Here is a 15,674-nt window from a genome sequence, read left to right as displayed (position 1 = left end):
TACACACACATACCAATGTAGCTGTAAAGTAAAGGTACTCCAGATGTAATAAAATGCGATGGAAAGGCACTCCCATTGTAATGACCGTGAGGTAATGACTCCTAGTGTGATAATATTCGAAGTAAGAACAGAAATGTTTACATTTTAGCGGGGGAGTTAAGAGTAGGTCGGAGCAAGGTGTTGGCTTCAAATAAATGATAAATACACAAGTGTAAATGATAAAACGAAAAAAAGAGAAAAAATTTGACAAATGTTTAGAAAATGAGACAGAAAAATACATTTCTGCAAGACGCCAGACACAAAGCGTGGTGGAGATAAAAAGCTGCCGAGTTCAATTGCAGGTCACGAACAAGCCTGTGAAAAAAGCTGTAAGGGAGCGATGAATATTAATATGAAGGGAAGCGCTGGCGGGAAAACGAAAGGAGGCCAATCACACGAGGAACAACGAGGGTGCACTGCCGGTGAACCAACTTTCAAAGAGGAACCATATTAAACGTGTAGAACACAAAAAGCATGCTCTCAAGAGCAGTCCATGGACGTGCCAGGGGCCACGTGTCAAAGCCATGCACAAAAAGGAAGGTGCGGGGTTATGCAGCAGCCCTCGAGGTGTAATGTGGTATGGCTTGATTACGGACACAGATGCTCCAAGGAGCAGTAGGGGATGACATGTACAGCTCGTGAGAAGTGAGACCAGGCACACAGGAACGGGAGAAACACCGAGCAGCCAAGAATAAAGTAAAGCACAAGCTAGCTGGACGCAAGAAGCACGGATGAGGGCGTGCTGTGGTCATGTTTGGTCATGCTTGGTCATGCATGCGTAGCTTCAATAACTGCAGACTAAAACCAACTTACTGCCTGCTTTTGTTCTTCTTCCTACAGAAGGCGGCAACAGAAACACCCAAAAAGACAAACACGCCAGGTTAATCATTCAGATCAGCGACACGCGTACAGAGGTGAACCATTAAATGCAATGTCGAGAAGACACAACAGCACCCCGAGAGGATAACAAGAAACCGTGATTATGTGTCCTGTGAGGGAGGAAGCACAGGTAAATCACAATTCTAAGGTAACTGAGCAACATTTATGGATAAGCCTGGGATTCGGTTGCGTCTCTGCCCTGAGAGGCCCAAAGTACTAACATCGCACAGATCCCAATCATCAACATCGATACAACTTCCATATCACGATGAATAGTTCATCACCATGTACTGAGAAACAATCCCCAATAATGCAGTAAGTAAACAGATTAAAATAACCTTAATGGTGACAGCCCCCCACTCTCGTCCTTATGCACACATGCGCTCTTGCCAATTTTGTGGTCTATCCATCGCTCAGTGTTCAAGAGATGGCACTAAAGAGAAGAAAGAGCCCATGTGATAACGGGGTCCAGCTAGAGCACGCCATCAGGGACCTGGGGAAAGAAATCTTTTGGGTCTGGTACATTCACCCTCCTTGTGGTCACTACTTACCTAGGGGAAACGGCCTTTACAACTCAGGCTGAGCCATGCGTGCCGCTTCCCCGCAAGTGTAACCACGCTAGCCTTAACCACGCATATGCATGGTTAAATGTGTTGTTAAGGCAGATAGCGGTCTAGTGTCCAGATGGGCGGGGAGAGGAAGAGGAAGCATTCGAACAGGAAGCTCAGGACGCAGACAGGTAAGTGGGGCTGGGCCAGGTTTGGGGGAGGGGTGGTTTTTAGGGGTCAGGGAGGTCTGGGGTTGGGGGGGGGGTCGGGGTAGTTTTAAGGGCTAGGTTTGGGGGGGTCAGTATAGTTTAAAAAAAAAGGGGAGCAGGGTTTTAGGCCTCAGGGCAGGGGGAAGGGAAAGGGTAGTTTTAAGGGCTGGGCAGGTTTTAGGCCTCAGGGCTGGGGTGGCGAGGTAGGGAGATAGGATTTTAGGGCAGGGAGGGGAGTTGAGGTAGTGATGATCTATACCCTAGATATCCCTTTACCAATCATGCCTTTACAATGAATTTGTGTGGTAAAGACATGCATGGTAAAGACATGCATGGTAAAAACATGCGTGGTTAAGACACATTCGTGGTTGAGACAGCGTTGTAGATGCAAACGTGGTTCAGTCATGCGTGCCTCTGTCATACAACCCTTGCCTAGGGCCAGTGAGGGTGACCTCCACAAGTGATGGTCCTGGTAGAAGATACCTTGCTACTTCACTTGGCAGGTAGGGTGCTCAGTACCCTGTCTGATGGCTGAAACCCTGCAGCAGTTATGTGGGGTAGCTACTACATACGACCAAGGACGCAATGTCTTGGCTACAAGTGGGAGCACTGCTGCAGATGCTACATGGTCTGAAGGAAGGTGATAGATCAAAAGAACAGCAAAAGCTAGACAGAAAAAGACCCAAGGCAGACCGACTACCAGGATGCCATTGAATGACATGACACTAAAACATTACAGCAAAACACCACAATACTGTGGTGATAAATATATGGAGGTAAGTATAGCTTTGCTGTACTTAGCTCCACAGCTACATACTTTGATGACGCATATCGTGAAGCTATGGGGATGGAGTTGAAAATAGTAAATATGTACTTTAAATACACACACACACACCCTTCATGATACTGTGGTAGTTGATACTTTGGACACACTCTTATAAAATGCACAACACAGATGAATGTAGAATAATTCACTACAAAAGTGTACAGTTTGTAACTGCTCATGCCTTTTGGATACATAACATATAAAAAATTGATTATCTGATCAAAAGTCCTTATCCTTAGTTCTCAAAGCAAACAAGGAGATAATGTACGGAGCACTGAAACTTTTCAGATACTCACCCCCAGTCACAGGAACGATGATGGATTCAACCCAGATCTGTTAATGGGGGGTGAGAGTCTGAAAAGTTTCATCGATCCTCCGTCAATCATATCCTTGTGTTCATATTGATGTTAAACAGCATGGATGAGAAGGTAAATCCTTGAGCCACTCCACATACTACTTCTTGCACACCTGACCAAAATGATGGAAGGGCTGCTATTGGGGTGCCACCAGTTTTAAGGAGGAAAAGCATTGTAGAAGTGTCATTTTTGCCGGGTTACTTAAGTCTGCGTAGTAAGATTCCATGATCAATGGTCTCAACCACTGTGAATAAATCAAGCAAACAACAAGGCTGCTGAGCCTCTTTGGTCAAGAGTTTGCCTTAGTTGGTTTTTCTACCTCTGCCCCCGTGAACTCGATGTGCCCCCTGTACAGCCAGCCAGTTCGATTCTTCGAGGTGTCCCACAAGTTGTTTGGCTACATTATTTCTGCTACACTGCTCAAGGTTGGAAGGAGTGCTTTTGCTCTCTAAATCTCAACGAACTCTGAGGCAAGATTCTTCTTTCAGAAGAAAACTAACCACTCATTTTTCAGTTCTTTTGGGAAAAAGTCAGGAAGTAAGGATAGATTTTGATATTGTTAAGTAAAGGAGGTAAAGGCTGGACACATGACTAGAAAGGAGACATGATAAAGGTCACCTGGCAAGCCTGACTAATAACTAATTCAAAACTGACCGATAAAACTTCCTGAGTGGCAATAGCGAATATAATTCGCATCTTCTGGGGTTCTACAATCTCAGGTGGGAGCAGAGTCCACAGAATAATGTAATAGTCTTAATTTTGGATGTAAACAAAAGTGGAAATCTTGTCACAAACTATTGTGAAGGTTGAGGCAGATAAAAGCTTCATGAAGGAGACACAAATGATTTTACTCGCTCACACAGTTCACGAATTAGGTTACCTGAGCCAAGGATGGTATTGCACAAGTAGGATGACTTAGAAGTAAAAGGTACATTTTTACGTGATTTACGCTGGTCCTTGTATTTCAATGCAGCATTAGGCTCATATGATGGCCTCCACCTCCTATCTATTGTCTTAAAAGGTTCAGACTTTCCCTCAAATCATCTGTGAAACATGTATTTGGGGATTTGTAGTACTCTGAAAACGCTTTCATGCACTGGCGGCAGAGACAAACTCAGGCAGTCAGTTAAATGCTGTCTCAAGGCTCTCAATGGATCTTCCCAAAATAATTGGAACCCATTATGTCTTCTGAATCAGTCATTTAACTTCATTTAAATCCCAGGCAAAATGTATTAGGAGGTGGTCTGTCCATGGCAGGGGTCTCCAACAGGGTAGCTCGGGAGCTGCTAGTAGCTCGCCAGCACCCTGGAAGTAGCTCCCTGAGGTGCAGCCCAGCACAACATGTAATTCAGAAGGTCTAACGACATTGAAGAAGGCAGTGGTGTACATCTCCAGACTTCACACTGACATTCTACAGGACTTGAAATGTAATCACCTGTCTCTACTCTCTATTTAGAGTCACATGGCGATTTGTCATTTTTCAAGCCCCACTCTGTCATATAGAGTGTGAAAAATACAAGATGTTCTTGGAGTGTTTTTACTAAAAATAAAAAGGGCGTATTTGCTAGAAAATTGTGTAATTAGAGAGTGGTATGCTGATGTTTGGAAAAAAATGAATGACAAACCACATTTAAAGCTGCACTTTCAATGATAATTCACGTTTGGGAGATTTATAGCTGTTACTATTTCTTTTATGCCAGTGGGCACTTGTTGCTGTGGCTGTTATTTCATTAGTCACATGGAGGTTTTTATATTTATAACGTTTTTCTAAACATTGCTGTATGTAACTGTCTTATGTTTTAGGGTGGTCGGTGTTCTATCATAACATATCCTGGGATTCAAAATATTGACAACCACAACATTGTGAAAGAAAATATATATAGGTAAGTGTAGTTTAATTTGTGATGTACACCTGGGTGGTGGCTACTATGATCCTGCAAAGTTTGGTCACTATTGTGGTTGAATCAGATGTGCTCACAACTGTAGCACTGTTCAAAGTCATTCGTATTAGGGGACTATTTTAATTGATCATACGTAGCTCTCACTATAGCAAAGACCTGGTCCATGGGTACTGCTAAGTTTTCACCAATTTCCAATGTTTCCTCCTTACTTCATCTGTGATGTAAAGTGTGTTCCATCTTGTGGGTGTGCATACCCACTAAGCTGTTTGCTTCTAGACCGAGACAAAATTGTTGCACGGAGAGATCATGCTCTTTATGAACATGTGAATTAAAATCCCAAAAAAGAGAATGTTCTTATAAAGTAGTACTGACTGGACAATGAGTTCAGTCAGTTCACAAGGTCTCTGCTTCCTGTGGTGGGGGTGGGGAGGAGCTTCAGGGTTATTCTTATTGAGAGCACATAAATGTGAAACTTGCCAGCAGTCTTTATATATTATAACAATGCCAGCACCAAACCGCCTGTGTAATCATTAGAATTAGATATGCATTTGGATCCTGTATAAAGTAGCATTGTGCATAGCAACAACGACTTATTTTTCTGTATAAAATTGTGCTATTGTGTGTATGGGTCTAAATTCTGCTCTTTGCATGAGAACAGCCAAGACATTTTAGAAAAAGCTACAAGAAACGAAATGGCACTTCGAAAGGCAAAACCTTTCCCCCCTGGAAAACCTACTTGTGTGTGATTCTCTGAGGCAAGTTACAAAGCAAGAATAATCCAGGCCACGGGGTCAGCTGCATTAACAGTTTGTTTTCTATCAGATGGTGGACAGAAAGTTACATTGGTGTCACGTATACATGACAAGTGGAGGGTGGGGTAATCTTGAGGGTTAAAATCAGAAACACAAAAAACTGCCAGAGAGACAGCCATCAAGAGTAATGTTGAAATGAAATAGTAATTCTGACCTTCAGCAGCTTCATCAGCCCCTCCAGCTGCACCATGAGCTCGCGCCTGCTCTCCTGCAGCGCAGACATCCTGTGCTCCAGCTCGTCCTTCCTCTGCCTGTGGAGCACACAGAGGGACCAGTTACGGATGTATGTCCCACCAGGATGTTTCCCACCAGTGGATGTATGTCGTTACAACGCGTGCTTTTTCCACGCATGCCTTTACAACGCAGGTTTTTCAACGCAAGTCGTTACAACGACTTGCGTTGTGGGGCGCTGGATAGTGAATAGTTTAATTTACTATTCCAACTCCAGTCCCCGTGGATAGTAGGGAAGGTTTTGGATAGTAAATTAAACTATTCCCTACCCTACAGCGCCATCCAGCGCACCTCGTTGTAATGACTTGCGTTGTAATACCTGGGTGGTGAAAGTTTTGTTGTAAAGGATGTTTCCCACCAGTTACATCCACCAGATGCCTTTGAAACTCAAAAATCGAAATGAAACGGCGAGCTTATGCACTGACCCTGGAAGTGATCCTTAATTTATTTATTTTTTTTATTTCCAAAATCCTTTATTGAACAAATTACATAGCAAGGTTACAGGATTGCACCATATCCGAGCATCATGTACATGAATAAAATTGAATTCAGCGAGGTTAAACAGAGTACATATCGCTGGAGAGCGAACCATAGCAAATATAGTGTCAGAGCACCAGGACAGACGAGTCATGATTAGAGGCACCGTATACAAGAGAGAGGAACGGAACAAGCTGGGTGGAGTATGGACAGGGGGCGAGCCACTCACTGCCCTACACCGGCGGCCGCGGGCAGAGCGCCAACAGCTGGAAGTGATCCTTAACCCCTACAGTGCTGGCCACGTTCAGCGGACGTCGCGTGCACTACCTCGGTAGTACTGCGCACGTCCGCTGAACGTTCCGGCCCCGCCCGCACCATAGAACGTTCCGTACCTGCGCGGAACGTTCAGCGCAGCGGAGGGGTTAATCTGCACGTAGAGGGGTCCAGAGGAAACAATCTGCTAGAATCTATCACACTGCAGCACATCATCTGTAAGTGGTGAGACTGTTCTAGTGACAGACACCCACACTGTGATTCCACAGGCTGCCACAGCCAGTGAACAGGGCCACGACTTGAGAGGTTTCTGTGGTACCTACCAAGGATTGCCTGTTTAATAGGACAATTAATAGAGGAAAGGACTACCTCAACTACAACACTCGGTTTTCATTCTATTAAACAGATTGTCAAATGCACCAATGTACTAAAAATATTTTTAATTATTCATAAAATAGATGAGGTTAAGACAGAAAATATCTACCTATATGTAAAGCTATCGCAACAATTATTCTAGTAATCCATTTCTTCCTACACGGTATGACTCAATGCACGACCCTCCTAACATTTGTTATTATAATTTACAGATTTACCCACAAAAGAAGATAAGAAAGCCAGGCGAGGCAGACTAACAACTTCAAAGTGAAAATAGCAGGTTTTAGTACATTTCTACACAAAGATCATTGAAGGATGACAAACAGTTCTCACAATCAATATCCCAGCAAACCATCTCTGGCGATCATTCCTTATAGCTTTACAGTGACATTCGATTGTGGGGCCATTCCTCGCACAAAGGTTTAACATTTGACGTCAGAGTTAGAGCATTACTTTAACGCTACTACTGCTGGAAGGTACATTTCTATTGTAACAAGGGTATATTTCCATTACCAATGAAACGAAACCATGGTGTCAAAAGTTGATCTGTTGAGGAACAATTTCAAGATCATTTCGCTCTCCAAAATAGGTCCTCTAAAAGCCCTGCAACCTATCATAGTTACACACCAAAGTACCAAAGTAACTTTGCTCGTCAGTGCAGGCACAACATAAAAGAAACTCGTAGACTCCCAAACTATTTTTTCTAGGCAAATTTCGGTTTAAGTGCACATTACTCATGTGCACGTCTCTGCAAATGTTTGATTCCTCACCTCCATGGTTGTTTTTTATTTTAGCACTCCTGTAAGTACTTAATCTGTGGAGTGTATGTAATTAGAAATAATAGATTTACCATCAAAATGGTATAACTATTAAACGCCTGAACATTCAAGGCACTTCGGGAATGCTAACGCGGGATTACTGGTTACTAATTATCTTGCCAAATCCCTTCTTCCTGTCGACTGAATCGTTGGTACCTGTCTTGAGTAAAAGGTAATCTCGAGGTAAACAATCAATTTAAGAACTTACACCACTCTAAATGACCACTGACCAAAATTAAGTTTTAAAGATTTAATATAAAGTCAAAGATAACTGAAGATACAAACTTCTCAAAATGAGATTCAACAGGTATATCGGAATCACTATGAACATGAACTTCTTGAATAGTCTGAGTCTGAAGAACAAAATAATAAGTACAAGTTCGAATACCATCAGGGTTGCTAAAATGGATACAAGTTGCAACCTCAAAGTCATTACAGAAAAGAAAATTAAAGTTAGTCTGTCCCTACACTATACTAAATGACATCCCTACTTAGCAAGATCTTAACCCTCTAGGTGTCAGCCGTGGTGATTTCCTAAGAAGATCACGCACTTCTCTTTGTCTCTTCTCTGATAATGGGTCTCTCCTGATCAGCCTATCTGCCTACCCATCCGCTTCCTTAGGCTCCCAAAATCATCTGCTCTGCTCTCCTCCCGGGTCACTTTCCCTAATACCAAATCACATTTCCAATAGAAACGCCCCTTGGGACGCCCCTCACGTGGTACATCTTTCCGCGGCAAACTCCATGATGGTACTCTTGAAGACCCTCGTTAAAGTTGACCTTGGTTCCCGGGCTTCTTCTTCAGTGCGCTGATACCCCCTGAAATTCCTGGAAACTCCTACAGGCCTGCGCAAGGCGCCACTGAACAAAGTCCCTTTCATTCGAGCTGATTAGGACCCTCGCACCTGCATACAGCTCTTCCTGCAGTGGGCCTCAAATTCCAGACTTCACCATATCTTAGGCCATAAAACACTCTCAGAGCTTCATACTGGACACCTCACGACCTCTCCTCTAACGAGCACATGACGATTGGAACTACATGACATTATCGGCTCTGGCCTACTTGATTTACATGCAGCAGGTTCCTGCACTCTTAAAACGTTAACTTGATTTAAACAGCAAACATTCTTAACTAGCATACGTTTCTAAAATAACACATCTATAAAGCATATACTTTTAACCCTAAGTTCAATCGTACATTTTGAAAGAACCATGTCAACCTTGTCTCACATTATTTTAGCAGCACGTTTAGATTTGCTTGTGAATTGCCATGAGGCCTACACAAAATACTGGGTTTTTAGAGTTACATTCAACTCTTACATTATTCCTTTAACATGAGAACATGAGGTTTTCATATTCATCCCAAACATTTCTACATTAGTCTCACACAGTTATGATTATCGTTACTCTACTTTAAACATTCTATGCATTTCACCACTGAATATAAGACACTCTGTGTATTTCACTTCTAAATATAAGACACTCTGTGTATTTCACTTCTAAATATAAACACTCTGGTGCAAAGTACATGTTAACTAACTACGTGCTTGTAAATATGGCGTACTTATACATTTTTTTCCAAACTTGTGCTCTCTCAGTCCCCCCTTTGATGACCTTCAGGGGTCATCATCACCATGACACTAAAAATGTAGAACCTTTAAAGTGAAGTCAGGACAGTACCACTTCTTTTCATACTCTCTAATGCTTTCAGACTCTTATATTGGGTGTCCTGCATCGCTGTCAACTCTTCTTCCTGTTTCTTCATAGCTCTCTGTAACCCATTTGCTCTATACCATTGATACAAACGCACCAATCCCCACAAAGTGATTACACAAATCACTACTATGATGATGGGTTTCAATATGTACCAAACGATACCCTTTCCTAAGTTGGCAAACCAACTTCCAACTTTACCCATTCCATGGCCTACTTTTTCCCACACATTTACCTTTGCCAGGTCCTCAATTTCGTAGTGTATGGCAGTGATGTTTTGTATATACTTCTCTAGAGGCTTTGAATTGTCTGGAATGTAAGTACAACATTCCTGGACCTTCAAGGCCCTACAGACTCCTCCCTCTTTTGCTAACAGAACATCTAAAGCAAGTCGGTTCTGAAGAACCATTGCCCTAATCGATTGCATCTCTCCCTCTATCAGCATCAAGGATCTTGCAGTACTGGCAGACAGTCTATCTACGACTGTAGCTAACCTCCTGATCTTAATGTCATTCATTATCAATCCTAAGAAAGGGAATGCAGCACCTATTACATCTCCGATTACTTCTGCTGCACCCAGCCCTCGCTTCCATCTAGTTGATATTTCTTTCTTAGGCGTGTCTAAATTCTCAACATGATATATTTTAGGGAAGACAACAGCCAGATAGCATGATCCGTACCAATTATCTGGTAACTTCACATAGGCATATCTTCCACATACAAAATATACATTTGGTATTGCTTGCATCCCTTTCATGAAGTTCTTAGAGTAGTACTCCAATTGAAAAGCATGTTCGCAATTGACTTGTCCTACATAAACGTTTTCATAGTAGGAGTAACTCCTGTGAATGCACAGTTTCCCCCGTTTCTCCTTATCTAAAGCAATTGGACCAATACTACCTTTTCGTTGTTGTGCCCTTTCCTCCTTGGTCCAATCTGTTTCTCCTTGTCCTGATGCCTTCAATGCCTTCTGCTTTCTGTATCTAGTATCTACCTGAGCTATAAACTTTTTCTCAACTTCTGATATTTGACAAGTCAGATTGTTGTTTCGAGCATGTGAAGTATCTAACGTTCTCCATGGAATAAACCATTTGTGTAACCTGTCTTCGCTTTTGTAGTAGTCCCATTTGTTCAAATGCTTGAAATTCGGAACCTCTGGCAATGTCGAGTCGAAATTCGAGAAGTAATACTCAAATCCGTCTCGTCCATAAAACATACTTAACAATAAACTGCACGTTATCCCATATGTCAACGGGAGATGATGGTATTTGATACCCTCCTCCACCGAAATTGGTAACTGCATACATACATAGCAGTCCTTTACCTCCATGGCATCAACATATTCATAAAGCAACTTAGCATAAGCATTTGACTTGTAATTCCCCTGTGATTCATCCATGTGTAACCTTTTTACTTCTGCATCTAACAACGCTTTGTCTTTCTCATTGATGTTTCCCTTCTCCTTAACTGTGGTAGTTCTCGGTGTTGACACTCCCCTATCCTCCTTTACTGTGGTTCCATCCCCTTCGTGTCCCGCTAGGAATGAAACAGTTACCACTAAAATTATAAGAGAAACCACTACTCCTAAAAATGTAACAGCTATACATTTTGCCCTGCGGTTCGGGTTGCCAGCCTCCATGTTTTCAAACAGTGTAGTTTTCTTTCTTCTAGCATTCACTTCCTCTTCTTTTCAAACAAAGTCTTTCTCTCTTGCAATGTCTTTCTTGGAACACTTGGAAGCTTGACAATTTGTTTCCGCAAAACAGTTCAAAGTCCAGTAGAAAATAGACAACCCTAGCCCTTCTCCATCCACTAAAATGAAACCCCTATCACTTTTCTTCTTCCACTCGGCGCTAGGTTATCTTGCAACAATTCACAATTTCTTTTCAAAAGTCTTATTTTCGTCTGAAGTTATGTATGACTCAAGGAGTGACACTACTTCTTCATAAATGTCCATCCGAAGTATCATTCCCTCAGGTTCTGGACAATTCGTACCACACCATGGAAAGTCAACCTTTTCTAGGATTATTCTCCTTATTTCGCTCAAGACAAGTGGACGGACGAAATTGAGAGTTAGCGTTTTTTCAATTTCCAATCCTGGTACTATCAGTTCTATATCCACAATTACAAAGGGGTCCGTTCTAATCAAGATCACTTTCTTCACTTTTCCAGATCTGCACCCCTTTGAAGACATTCGTAGTATGGTTTTAGTCCACAACAATAAGCACTCCTAGCAATTCTACTACTCGTTCAAGCATTTCCAAACGAAGAAGAGTTCCCTCCAATATTGGATATCGTGAACAGCAAACTGGAAACTCAACTGTCTCTAAAAGCAATTTTCTTATTCCACTCAGGAGAGCAGGATGAACGATGTTGAGTGTCAGCAACCTTTCGGTCTCCGCTCCTGGCAGTAGAAACTTTATTTGCACTGTGATGATCGGGTCAGTTCTGATCAGTTCCACTTCCCTGATCCTCCCTGTTCTGTGTCTCCCAGACATCTGCAACAAGGTAGGTCCAGTCGGGAGTAGAGTATCTTCTGCTAGGCACTCGCACTCTACTTGACCTTCTAAGACCCTCCTCGGCTTGATCCTGGATATCTTCTTCTGGATCTGAGTCTTCGGATATAGGAGTAAGTGTTTCTTCTTGGGCCGACCTCAAACTTAGCCTTCTTCTTCTTGTTGGCCAAGTGGCAGCTCCAAGCCTTATTCTCCTATTCCTTGTCCTCCCACTTGGTTCTTGATCGCTCCGATACGGATCTGAGTCTGAGTCGTATTCACTTCTGCTCTCTCCTTCAGTTGCGTCTTCTGTCTCACTGCCGTCCTGCCTTCGCTCTTCTTCTGAATCCGATGCGTTCCCAACTTCTTCCGACACCCCCTCAGCTGCCTCAATCCCTTCTTGCGACTCTTCTTCCACTTCCGGGCTTTCGTCTGGGATGGGAGCTGTTCCTTCTAGAGGTGCTGGAACTCTTCTAGTATGGGATGCATGAATCCAATTTGGCAGCCCCCCGCACTTCACCGCGGTGTTCGTGATCAGGATTACCTGAAAGGGCCCACGCCAGCGAACATCTAGGCAGTTCTTCCGGACGTGTTTTTTAACCAGGACCCAGTCCCCTGGGTTCAGGTCATGACACAGGTTCCTCGCTGTTGGAACTTCAGCCGCATGCACCTGAAGGGACACAGAATGGATGGCGTCAGACAGTCCTTTACAATAATCCAAGATCAGATCATCTGTAATATTCAATAGAGCAGTAGTTGGAACTGTAGGAAGTCTCATGGCCCTCCCCATCAGGATCTCGTGAGGAGAGAGACCTGTCCTCCTATCAGGTGTGCTGCGCATGCTCATGAGCACCAATGGAAGAGCATCTGGCCAACTCAAAGATGTGGATGCCACTACTTTAGCCAATCTATTCTTCAAAGTGCCATTCACTTGTTCCACAATTCCTGAAGCCTCTGGTCGATAACTACAATGCAGCTTTTGATCGATATTCAGCGTGGAGCACAACATCTTCACTATTTCGCTGTTAAAATGTTTTCCTCTGTCCGATTCCAAAGAGGCAGGCACCCCGAAGCGCGGTATCAACTCCCTGAGCAGCAATTTAGCCACTGTGAGTGTATCGCACCTACGTGTAGGGTACGCCTCAACCCATCTGGAAAATACGCATACAATCACCAACACATACCGAAGGCGATTGACTCTTGGCATTTCGATGAAGTCTAGTTGCATTCTATTGAAAGGCCCCCCTGACCTCCCAATGTGACTCAGTGTGACTGGTGTTCGTTTGCCTACGTTCAGTTGTTGGCAGGTAACACATCGCTTACATACTGATTCTGCTGCTATTCTGAATTTCGGGCAATACCAAGTCTGCCTAAAAACTCTCATCATAGCATCCCTTCCTAGATGTACTGGACCATGTATTTCTCTCGCCATGGGATTAGCTAATTCTTCAGGTAACACAGCTCTCCCATCTGCTGAAACCCAAAAATCCATTTCACTTCGCACACAGCCTGCTATTTCCCATGCCTTTTTCTCTTTTTCAGGTGCGTTCTCCTGCATTATTCTTAAATCCTCCCAAGTGTCTACAGTTTCTAACATCATACTTAATTCAGTCTTTTCTTCTGCACCTTCTATTTCCACCTTTGAGAAAGAATAACTTTGTTCCGCACAATAGCGTGCGACTTCATCAGCATATCTATTACCTTGTGACACAAAATCTGTATTCTTAGTATGAGCTACACACTTCACCACTGCAATATCAACAGGACCTTGTAATGCTTCTATCAGCAATCTCACAAATTCTCCATTTCGAATGGGCGAACCAGAAGAGGTCATGTAACCCCTCTGAGACCACAACTGCCCGAAATCATGAACCACACCGAAACCATATTGGCTGTCCGTGTAGATGGTGACTCTCTTTCCATTTCCTGCTATGCAGGCACGAGTTAGGGCAATAATCTCTGCTACCTGTGCGGAATGTACTCCTTCCAGGCAAGCGGCTTCCACAACTCCAGTAATGGTACAAACAGCATAAGCTGCTCTCAACCGACCAGTATCGTCCCTTAAACATGAGCCATCAACAAAGTAAATTTCATCGGGGTCAGACAATGGCTCATCCACAATATCTGGTCTGGGTTTCGTGCATAGTTCAGTCACATCAAGGCAATCGTGGTCTTCACATCCTTCGCCTTCTATTACAGTAGGTAATGGCATCAAAGTAGCAGGATTCAAGACAGAGCATCTCCTGAGAGTCACGTTTTCTGCGGCAAGTATAACTTGCTCATAACGCGTGAGCCTGCTATTGGTCAGATGCTGCGTCTTCGTCCTGGTCATTAACAATTCAACTGAATGTGGTACATACACCACTACTGGATGTCCCATTACAATACTTTCGCTCCTTTCAATGCTGACACCCGTTGCAGCAACGGATTTGAGACATCCGGGCAACGCTGCGGCTACTGGATCTAATGTAGCCGAAAAATATGCAACTGGTCTACGGGCATTACCGTGGGTCTGTGCCAAGACTGACAAAGCACATCCCTCTCTCTCACAGCAATAGAGTGAAAACGACTTTTCATAATCTGGCATTCCCAGAGCCGGAGCACGACATAAGTCGTCTCTCAGCTGTAAAAACGCCACCAGACATTCTTCATCCCATGGTACCGGATCACTCACCTCCTTGTGCGTCAGTTTCTGTAAGGGCTTTGCTTTCAGTGAAAAGTTAACTATCCACTGTCGGCAGTAACCCACCATTCCTAGGAACATTCTAACTTCTCTCTGTGTTGTAGGCGCATTCATTTTCATTATCGCCTCAATCCTCTCTGGGGACACCTTACGTTTCCCTTTTTCTAACCTGTGCCCTAGATACTGTACTTCTGTCAGGCAATACTGTAACTTGCTCAGAGATACCTTATGTCCATTTTCAGCTAAATGATTCAGTAAGGCAATTGAATCTACTTTACAAGCTTCCTCTGTTTCTGACGCAACAAGTAGGTCATCTATGTACTGTACCAGAACCGAGTTCTGTGGCAGTACTAGATTCTCAAGATTCTTTTTCAACAACTGATTAAAGATGGATGGACTGTCTGTGAATCCTTGTGGAATTCGACACCATGTTAAAACGCGATCTTCCATTTTAAACGCAAAAAGGTACCTGCTCTCTTCATCCAATGGGATTGAAAAGAAAGCCTGGCAAAGATCTATCACTGTGAACCATTCTGCTTGACATGGTATTTGAAACAATATCACTGATGGATTCGGTACCACGGGACAACATGAAACGACTATGTTGTTAATCTTTCGTAAATCCTGAACTATCCTAAACTTCCCACTAGGTTTCTGCAAACCCATAATCGGGGAGTTACAAGGACTGCCCACGATTTCCTTCAGTATTCCCTGCTGTATCATTGACTCGATCACAGGCTTTATTCCTGCAATCGTTTCCTGGGACAATTTGTATTGAGGCGTTCTTGGAAACTCAACATTTGGCTTTACCAGAATTTTTACCGGTTCTACCCCTTTAATCAATCCTATATCTTCTCCTGTGAAATCCCACACCTCTGACGCCACTACATCTCTTAAGTCTTGTGGAAGATCTTCTACAGTCAGAGTAGGATATAGTTCTACACAGAATTTTGAATTGGCCACCTTAAAGGTAGCATCATCGTCGGTAGTCTGTACCTCCACTCCTTGTGGGGTGCAGTATATGGTGCAATTCAATTTG

The 15,674-nt window shown here is 43.3% G+C and overlaps 1 protein-coding gene across 8 annotated transcripts in view; it reads right to left on the bottom strand.

Moving 5' to 3' along the window:
- DTNB (dystrobrevin beta) overlaps positions 1–15,674 on the bottom strand; it is a 1,143,128-nt gene that overhangs the window by 120,230 nt on the left and 1,007,224 nt on the right. For 4 of the 8 annotated variants that reach the window (XM_078650028.1, XM_078650032.1, XM_078650033.1 and 1 more), the window contains 2 exons: positions 5,725–5,821; positions 853–873 (listed from right to left, as the gene is read on the bottom strand). The exons of 1 other annotated variant lie outside the window; for it this stretch is intronic. In XM_078650028.1, coding sequence (XP_078506154.1) covers positions 853–873; positions 5,725–5,821 — 118 coding nt within the window. The remainder of the gene's footprint in view (positions 1–852; positions 874–5,724; positions 5,822–15,674) is intronic. 3 more of the 8 variants (XM_078650030.1, XM_078650034.1, XM_078650031.1) reach the window with 1 other exon arrangement.

The sequence above is a fragment of the Lissotriton helveticus genome, chromosome 6 (genome assembly GCF_964261635.1).
Source record: "Lissotriton helveticus chromosome 6, aLisHel1.1, whole genome shotgun sequence".
NCBI classification, from domain to species: Eukaryota; Metazoa; Chordata; class Amphibia; order Caudata; family Salamandridae; genus Lissotriton; species Lissotriton helveticus.
The sequence above is the reverse complement of the archived record's forward strand: the minus strand, read 5'-3'. Positions and strand labels throughout refer to the sequence as shown.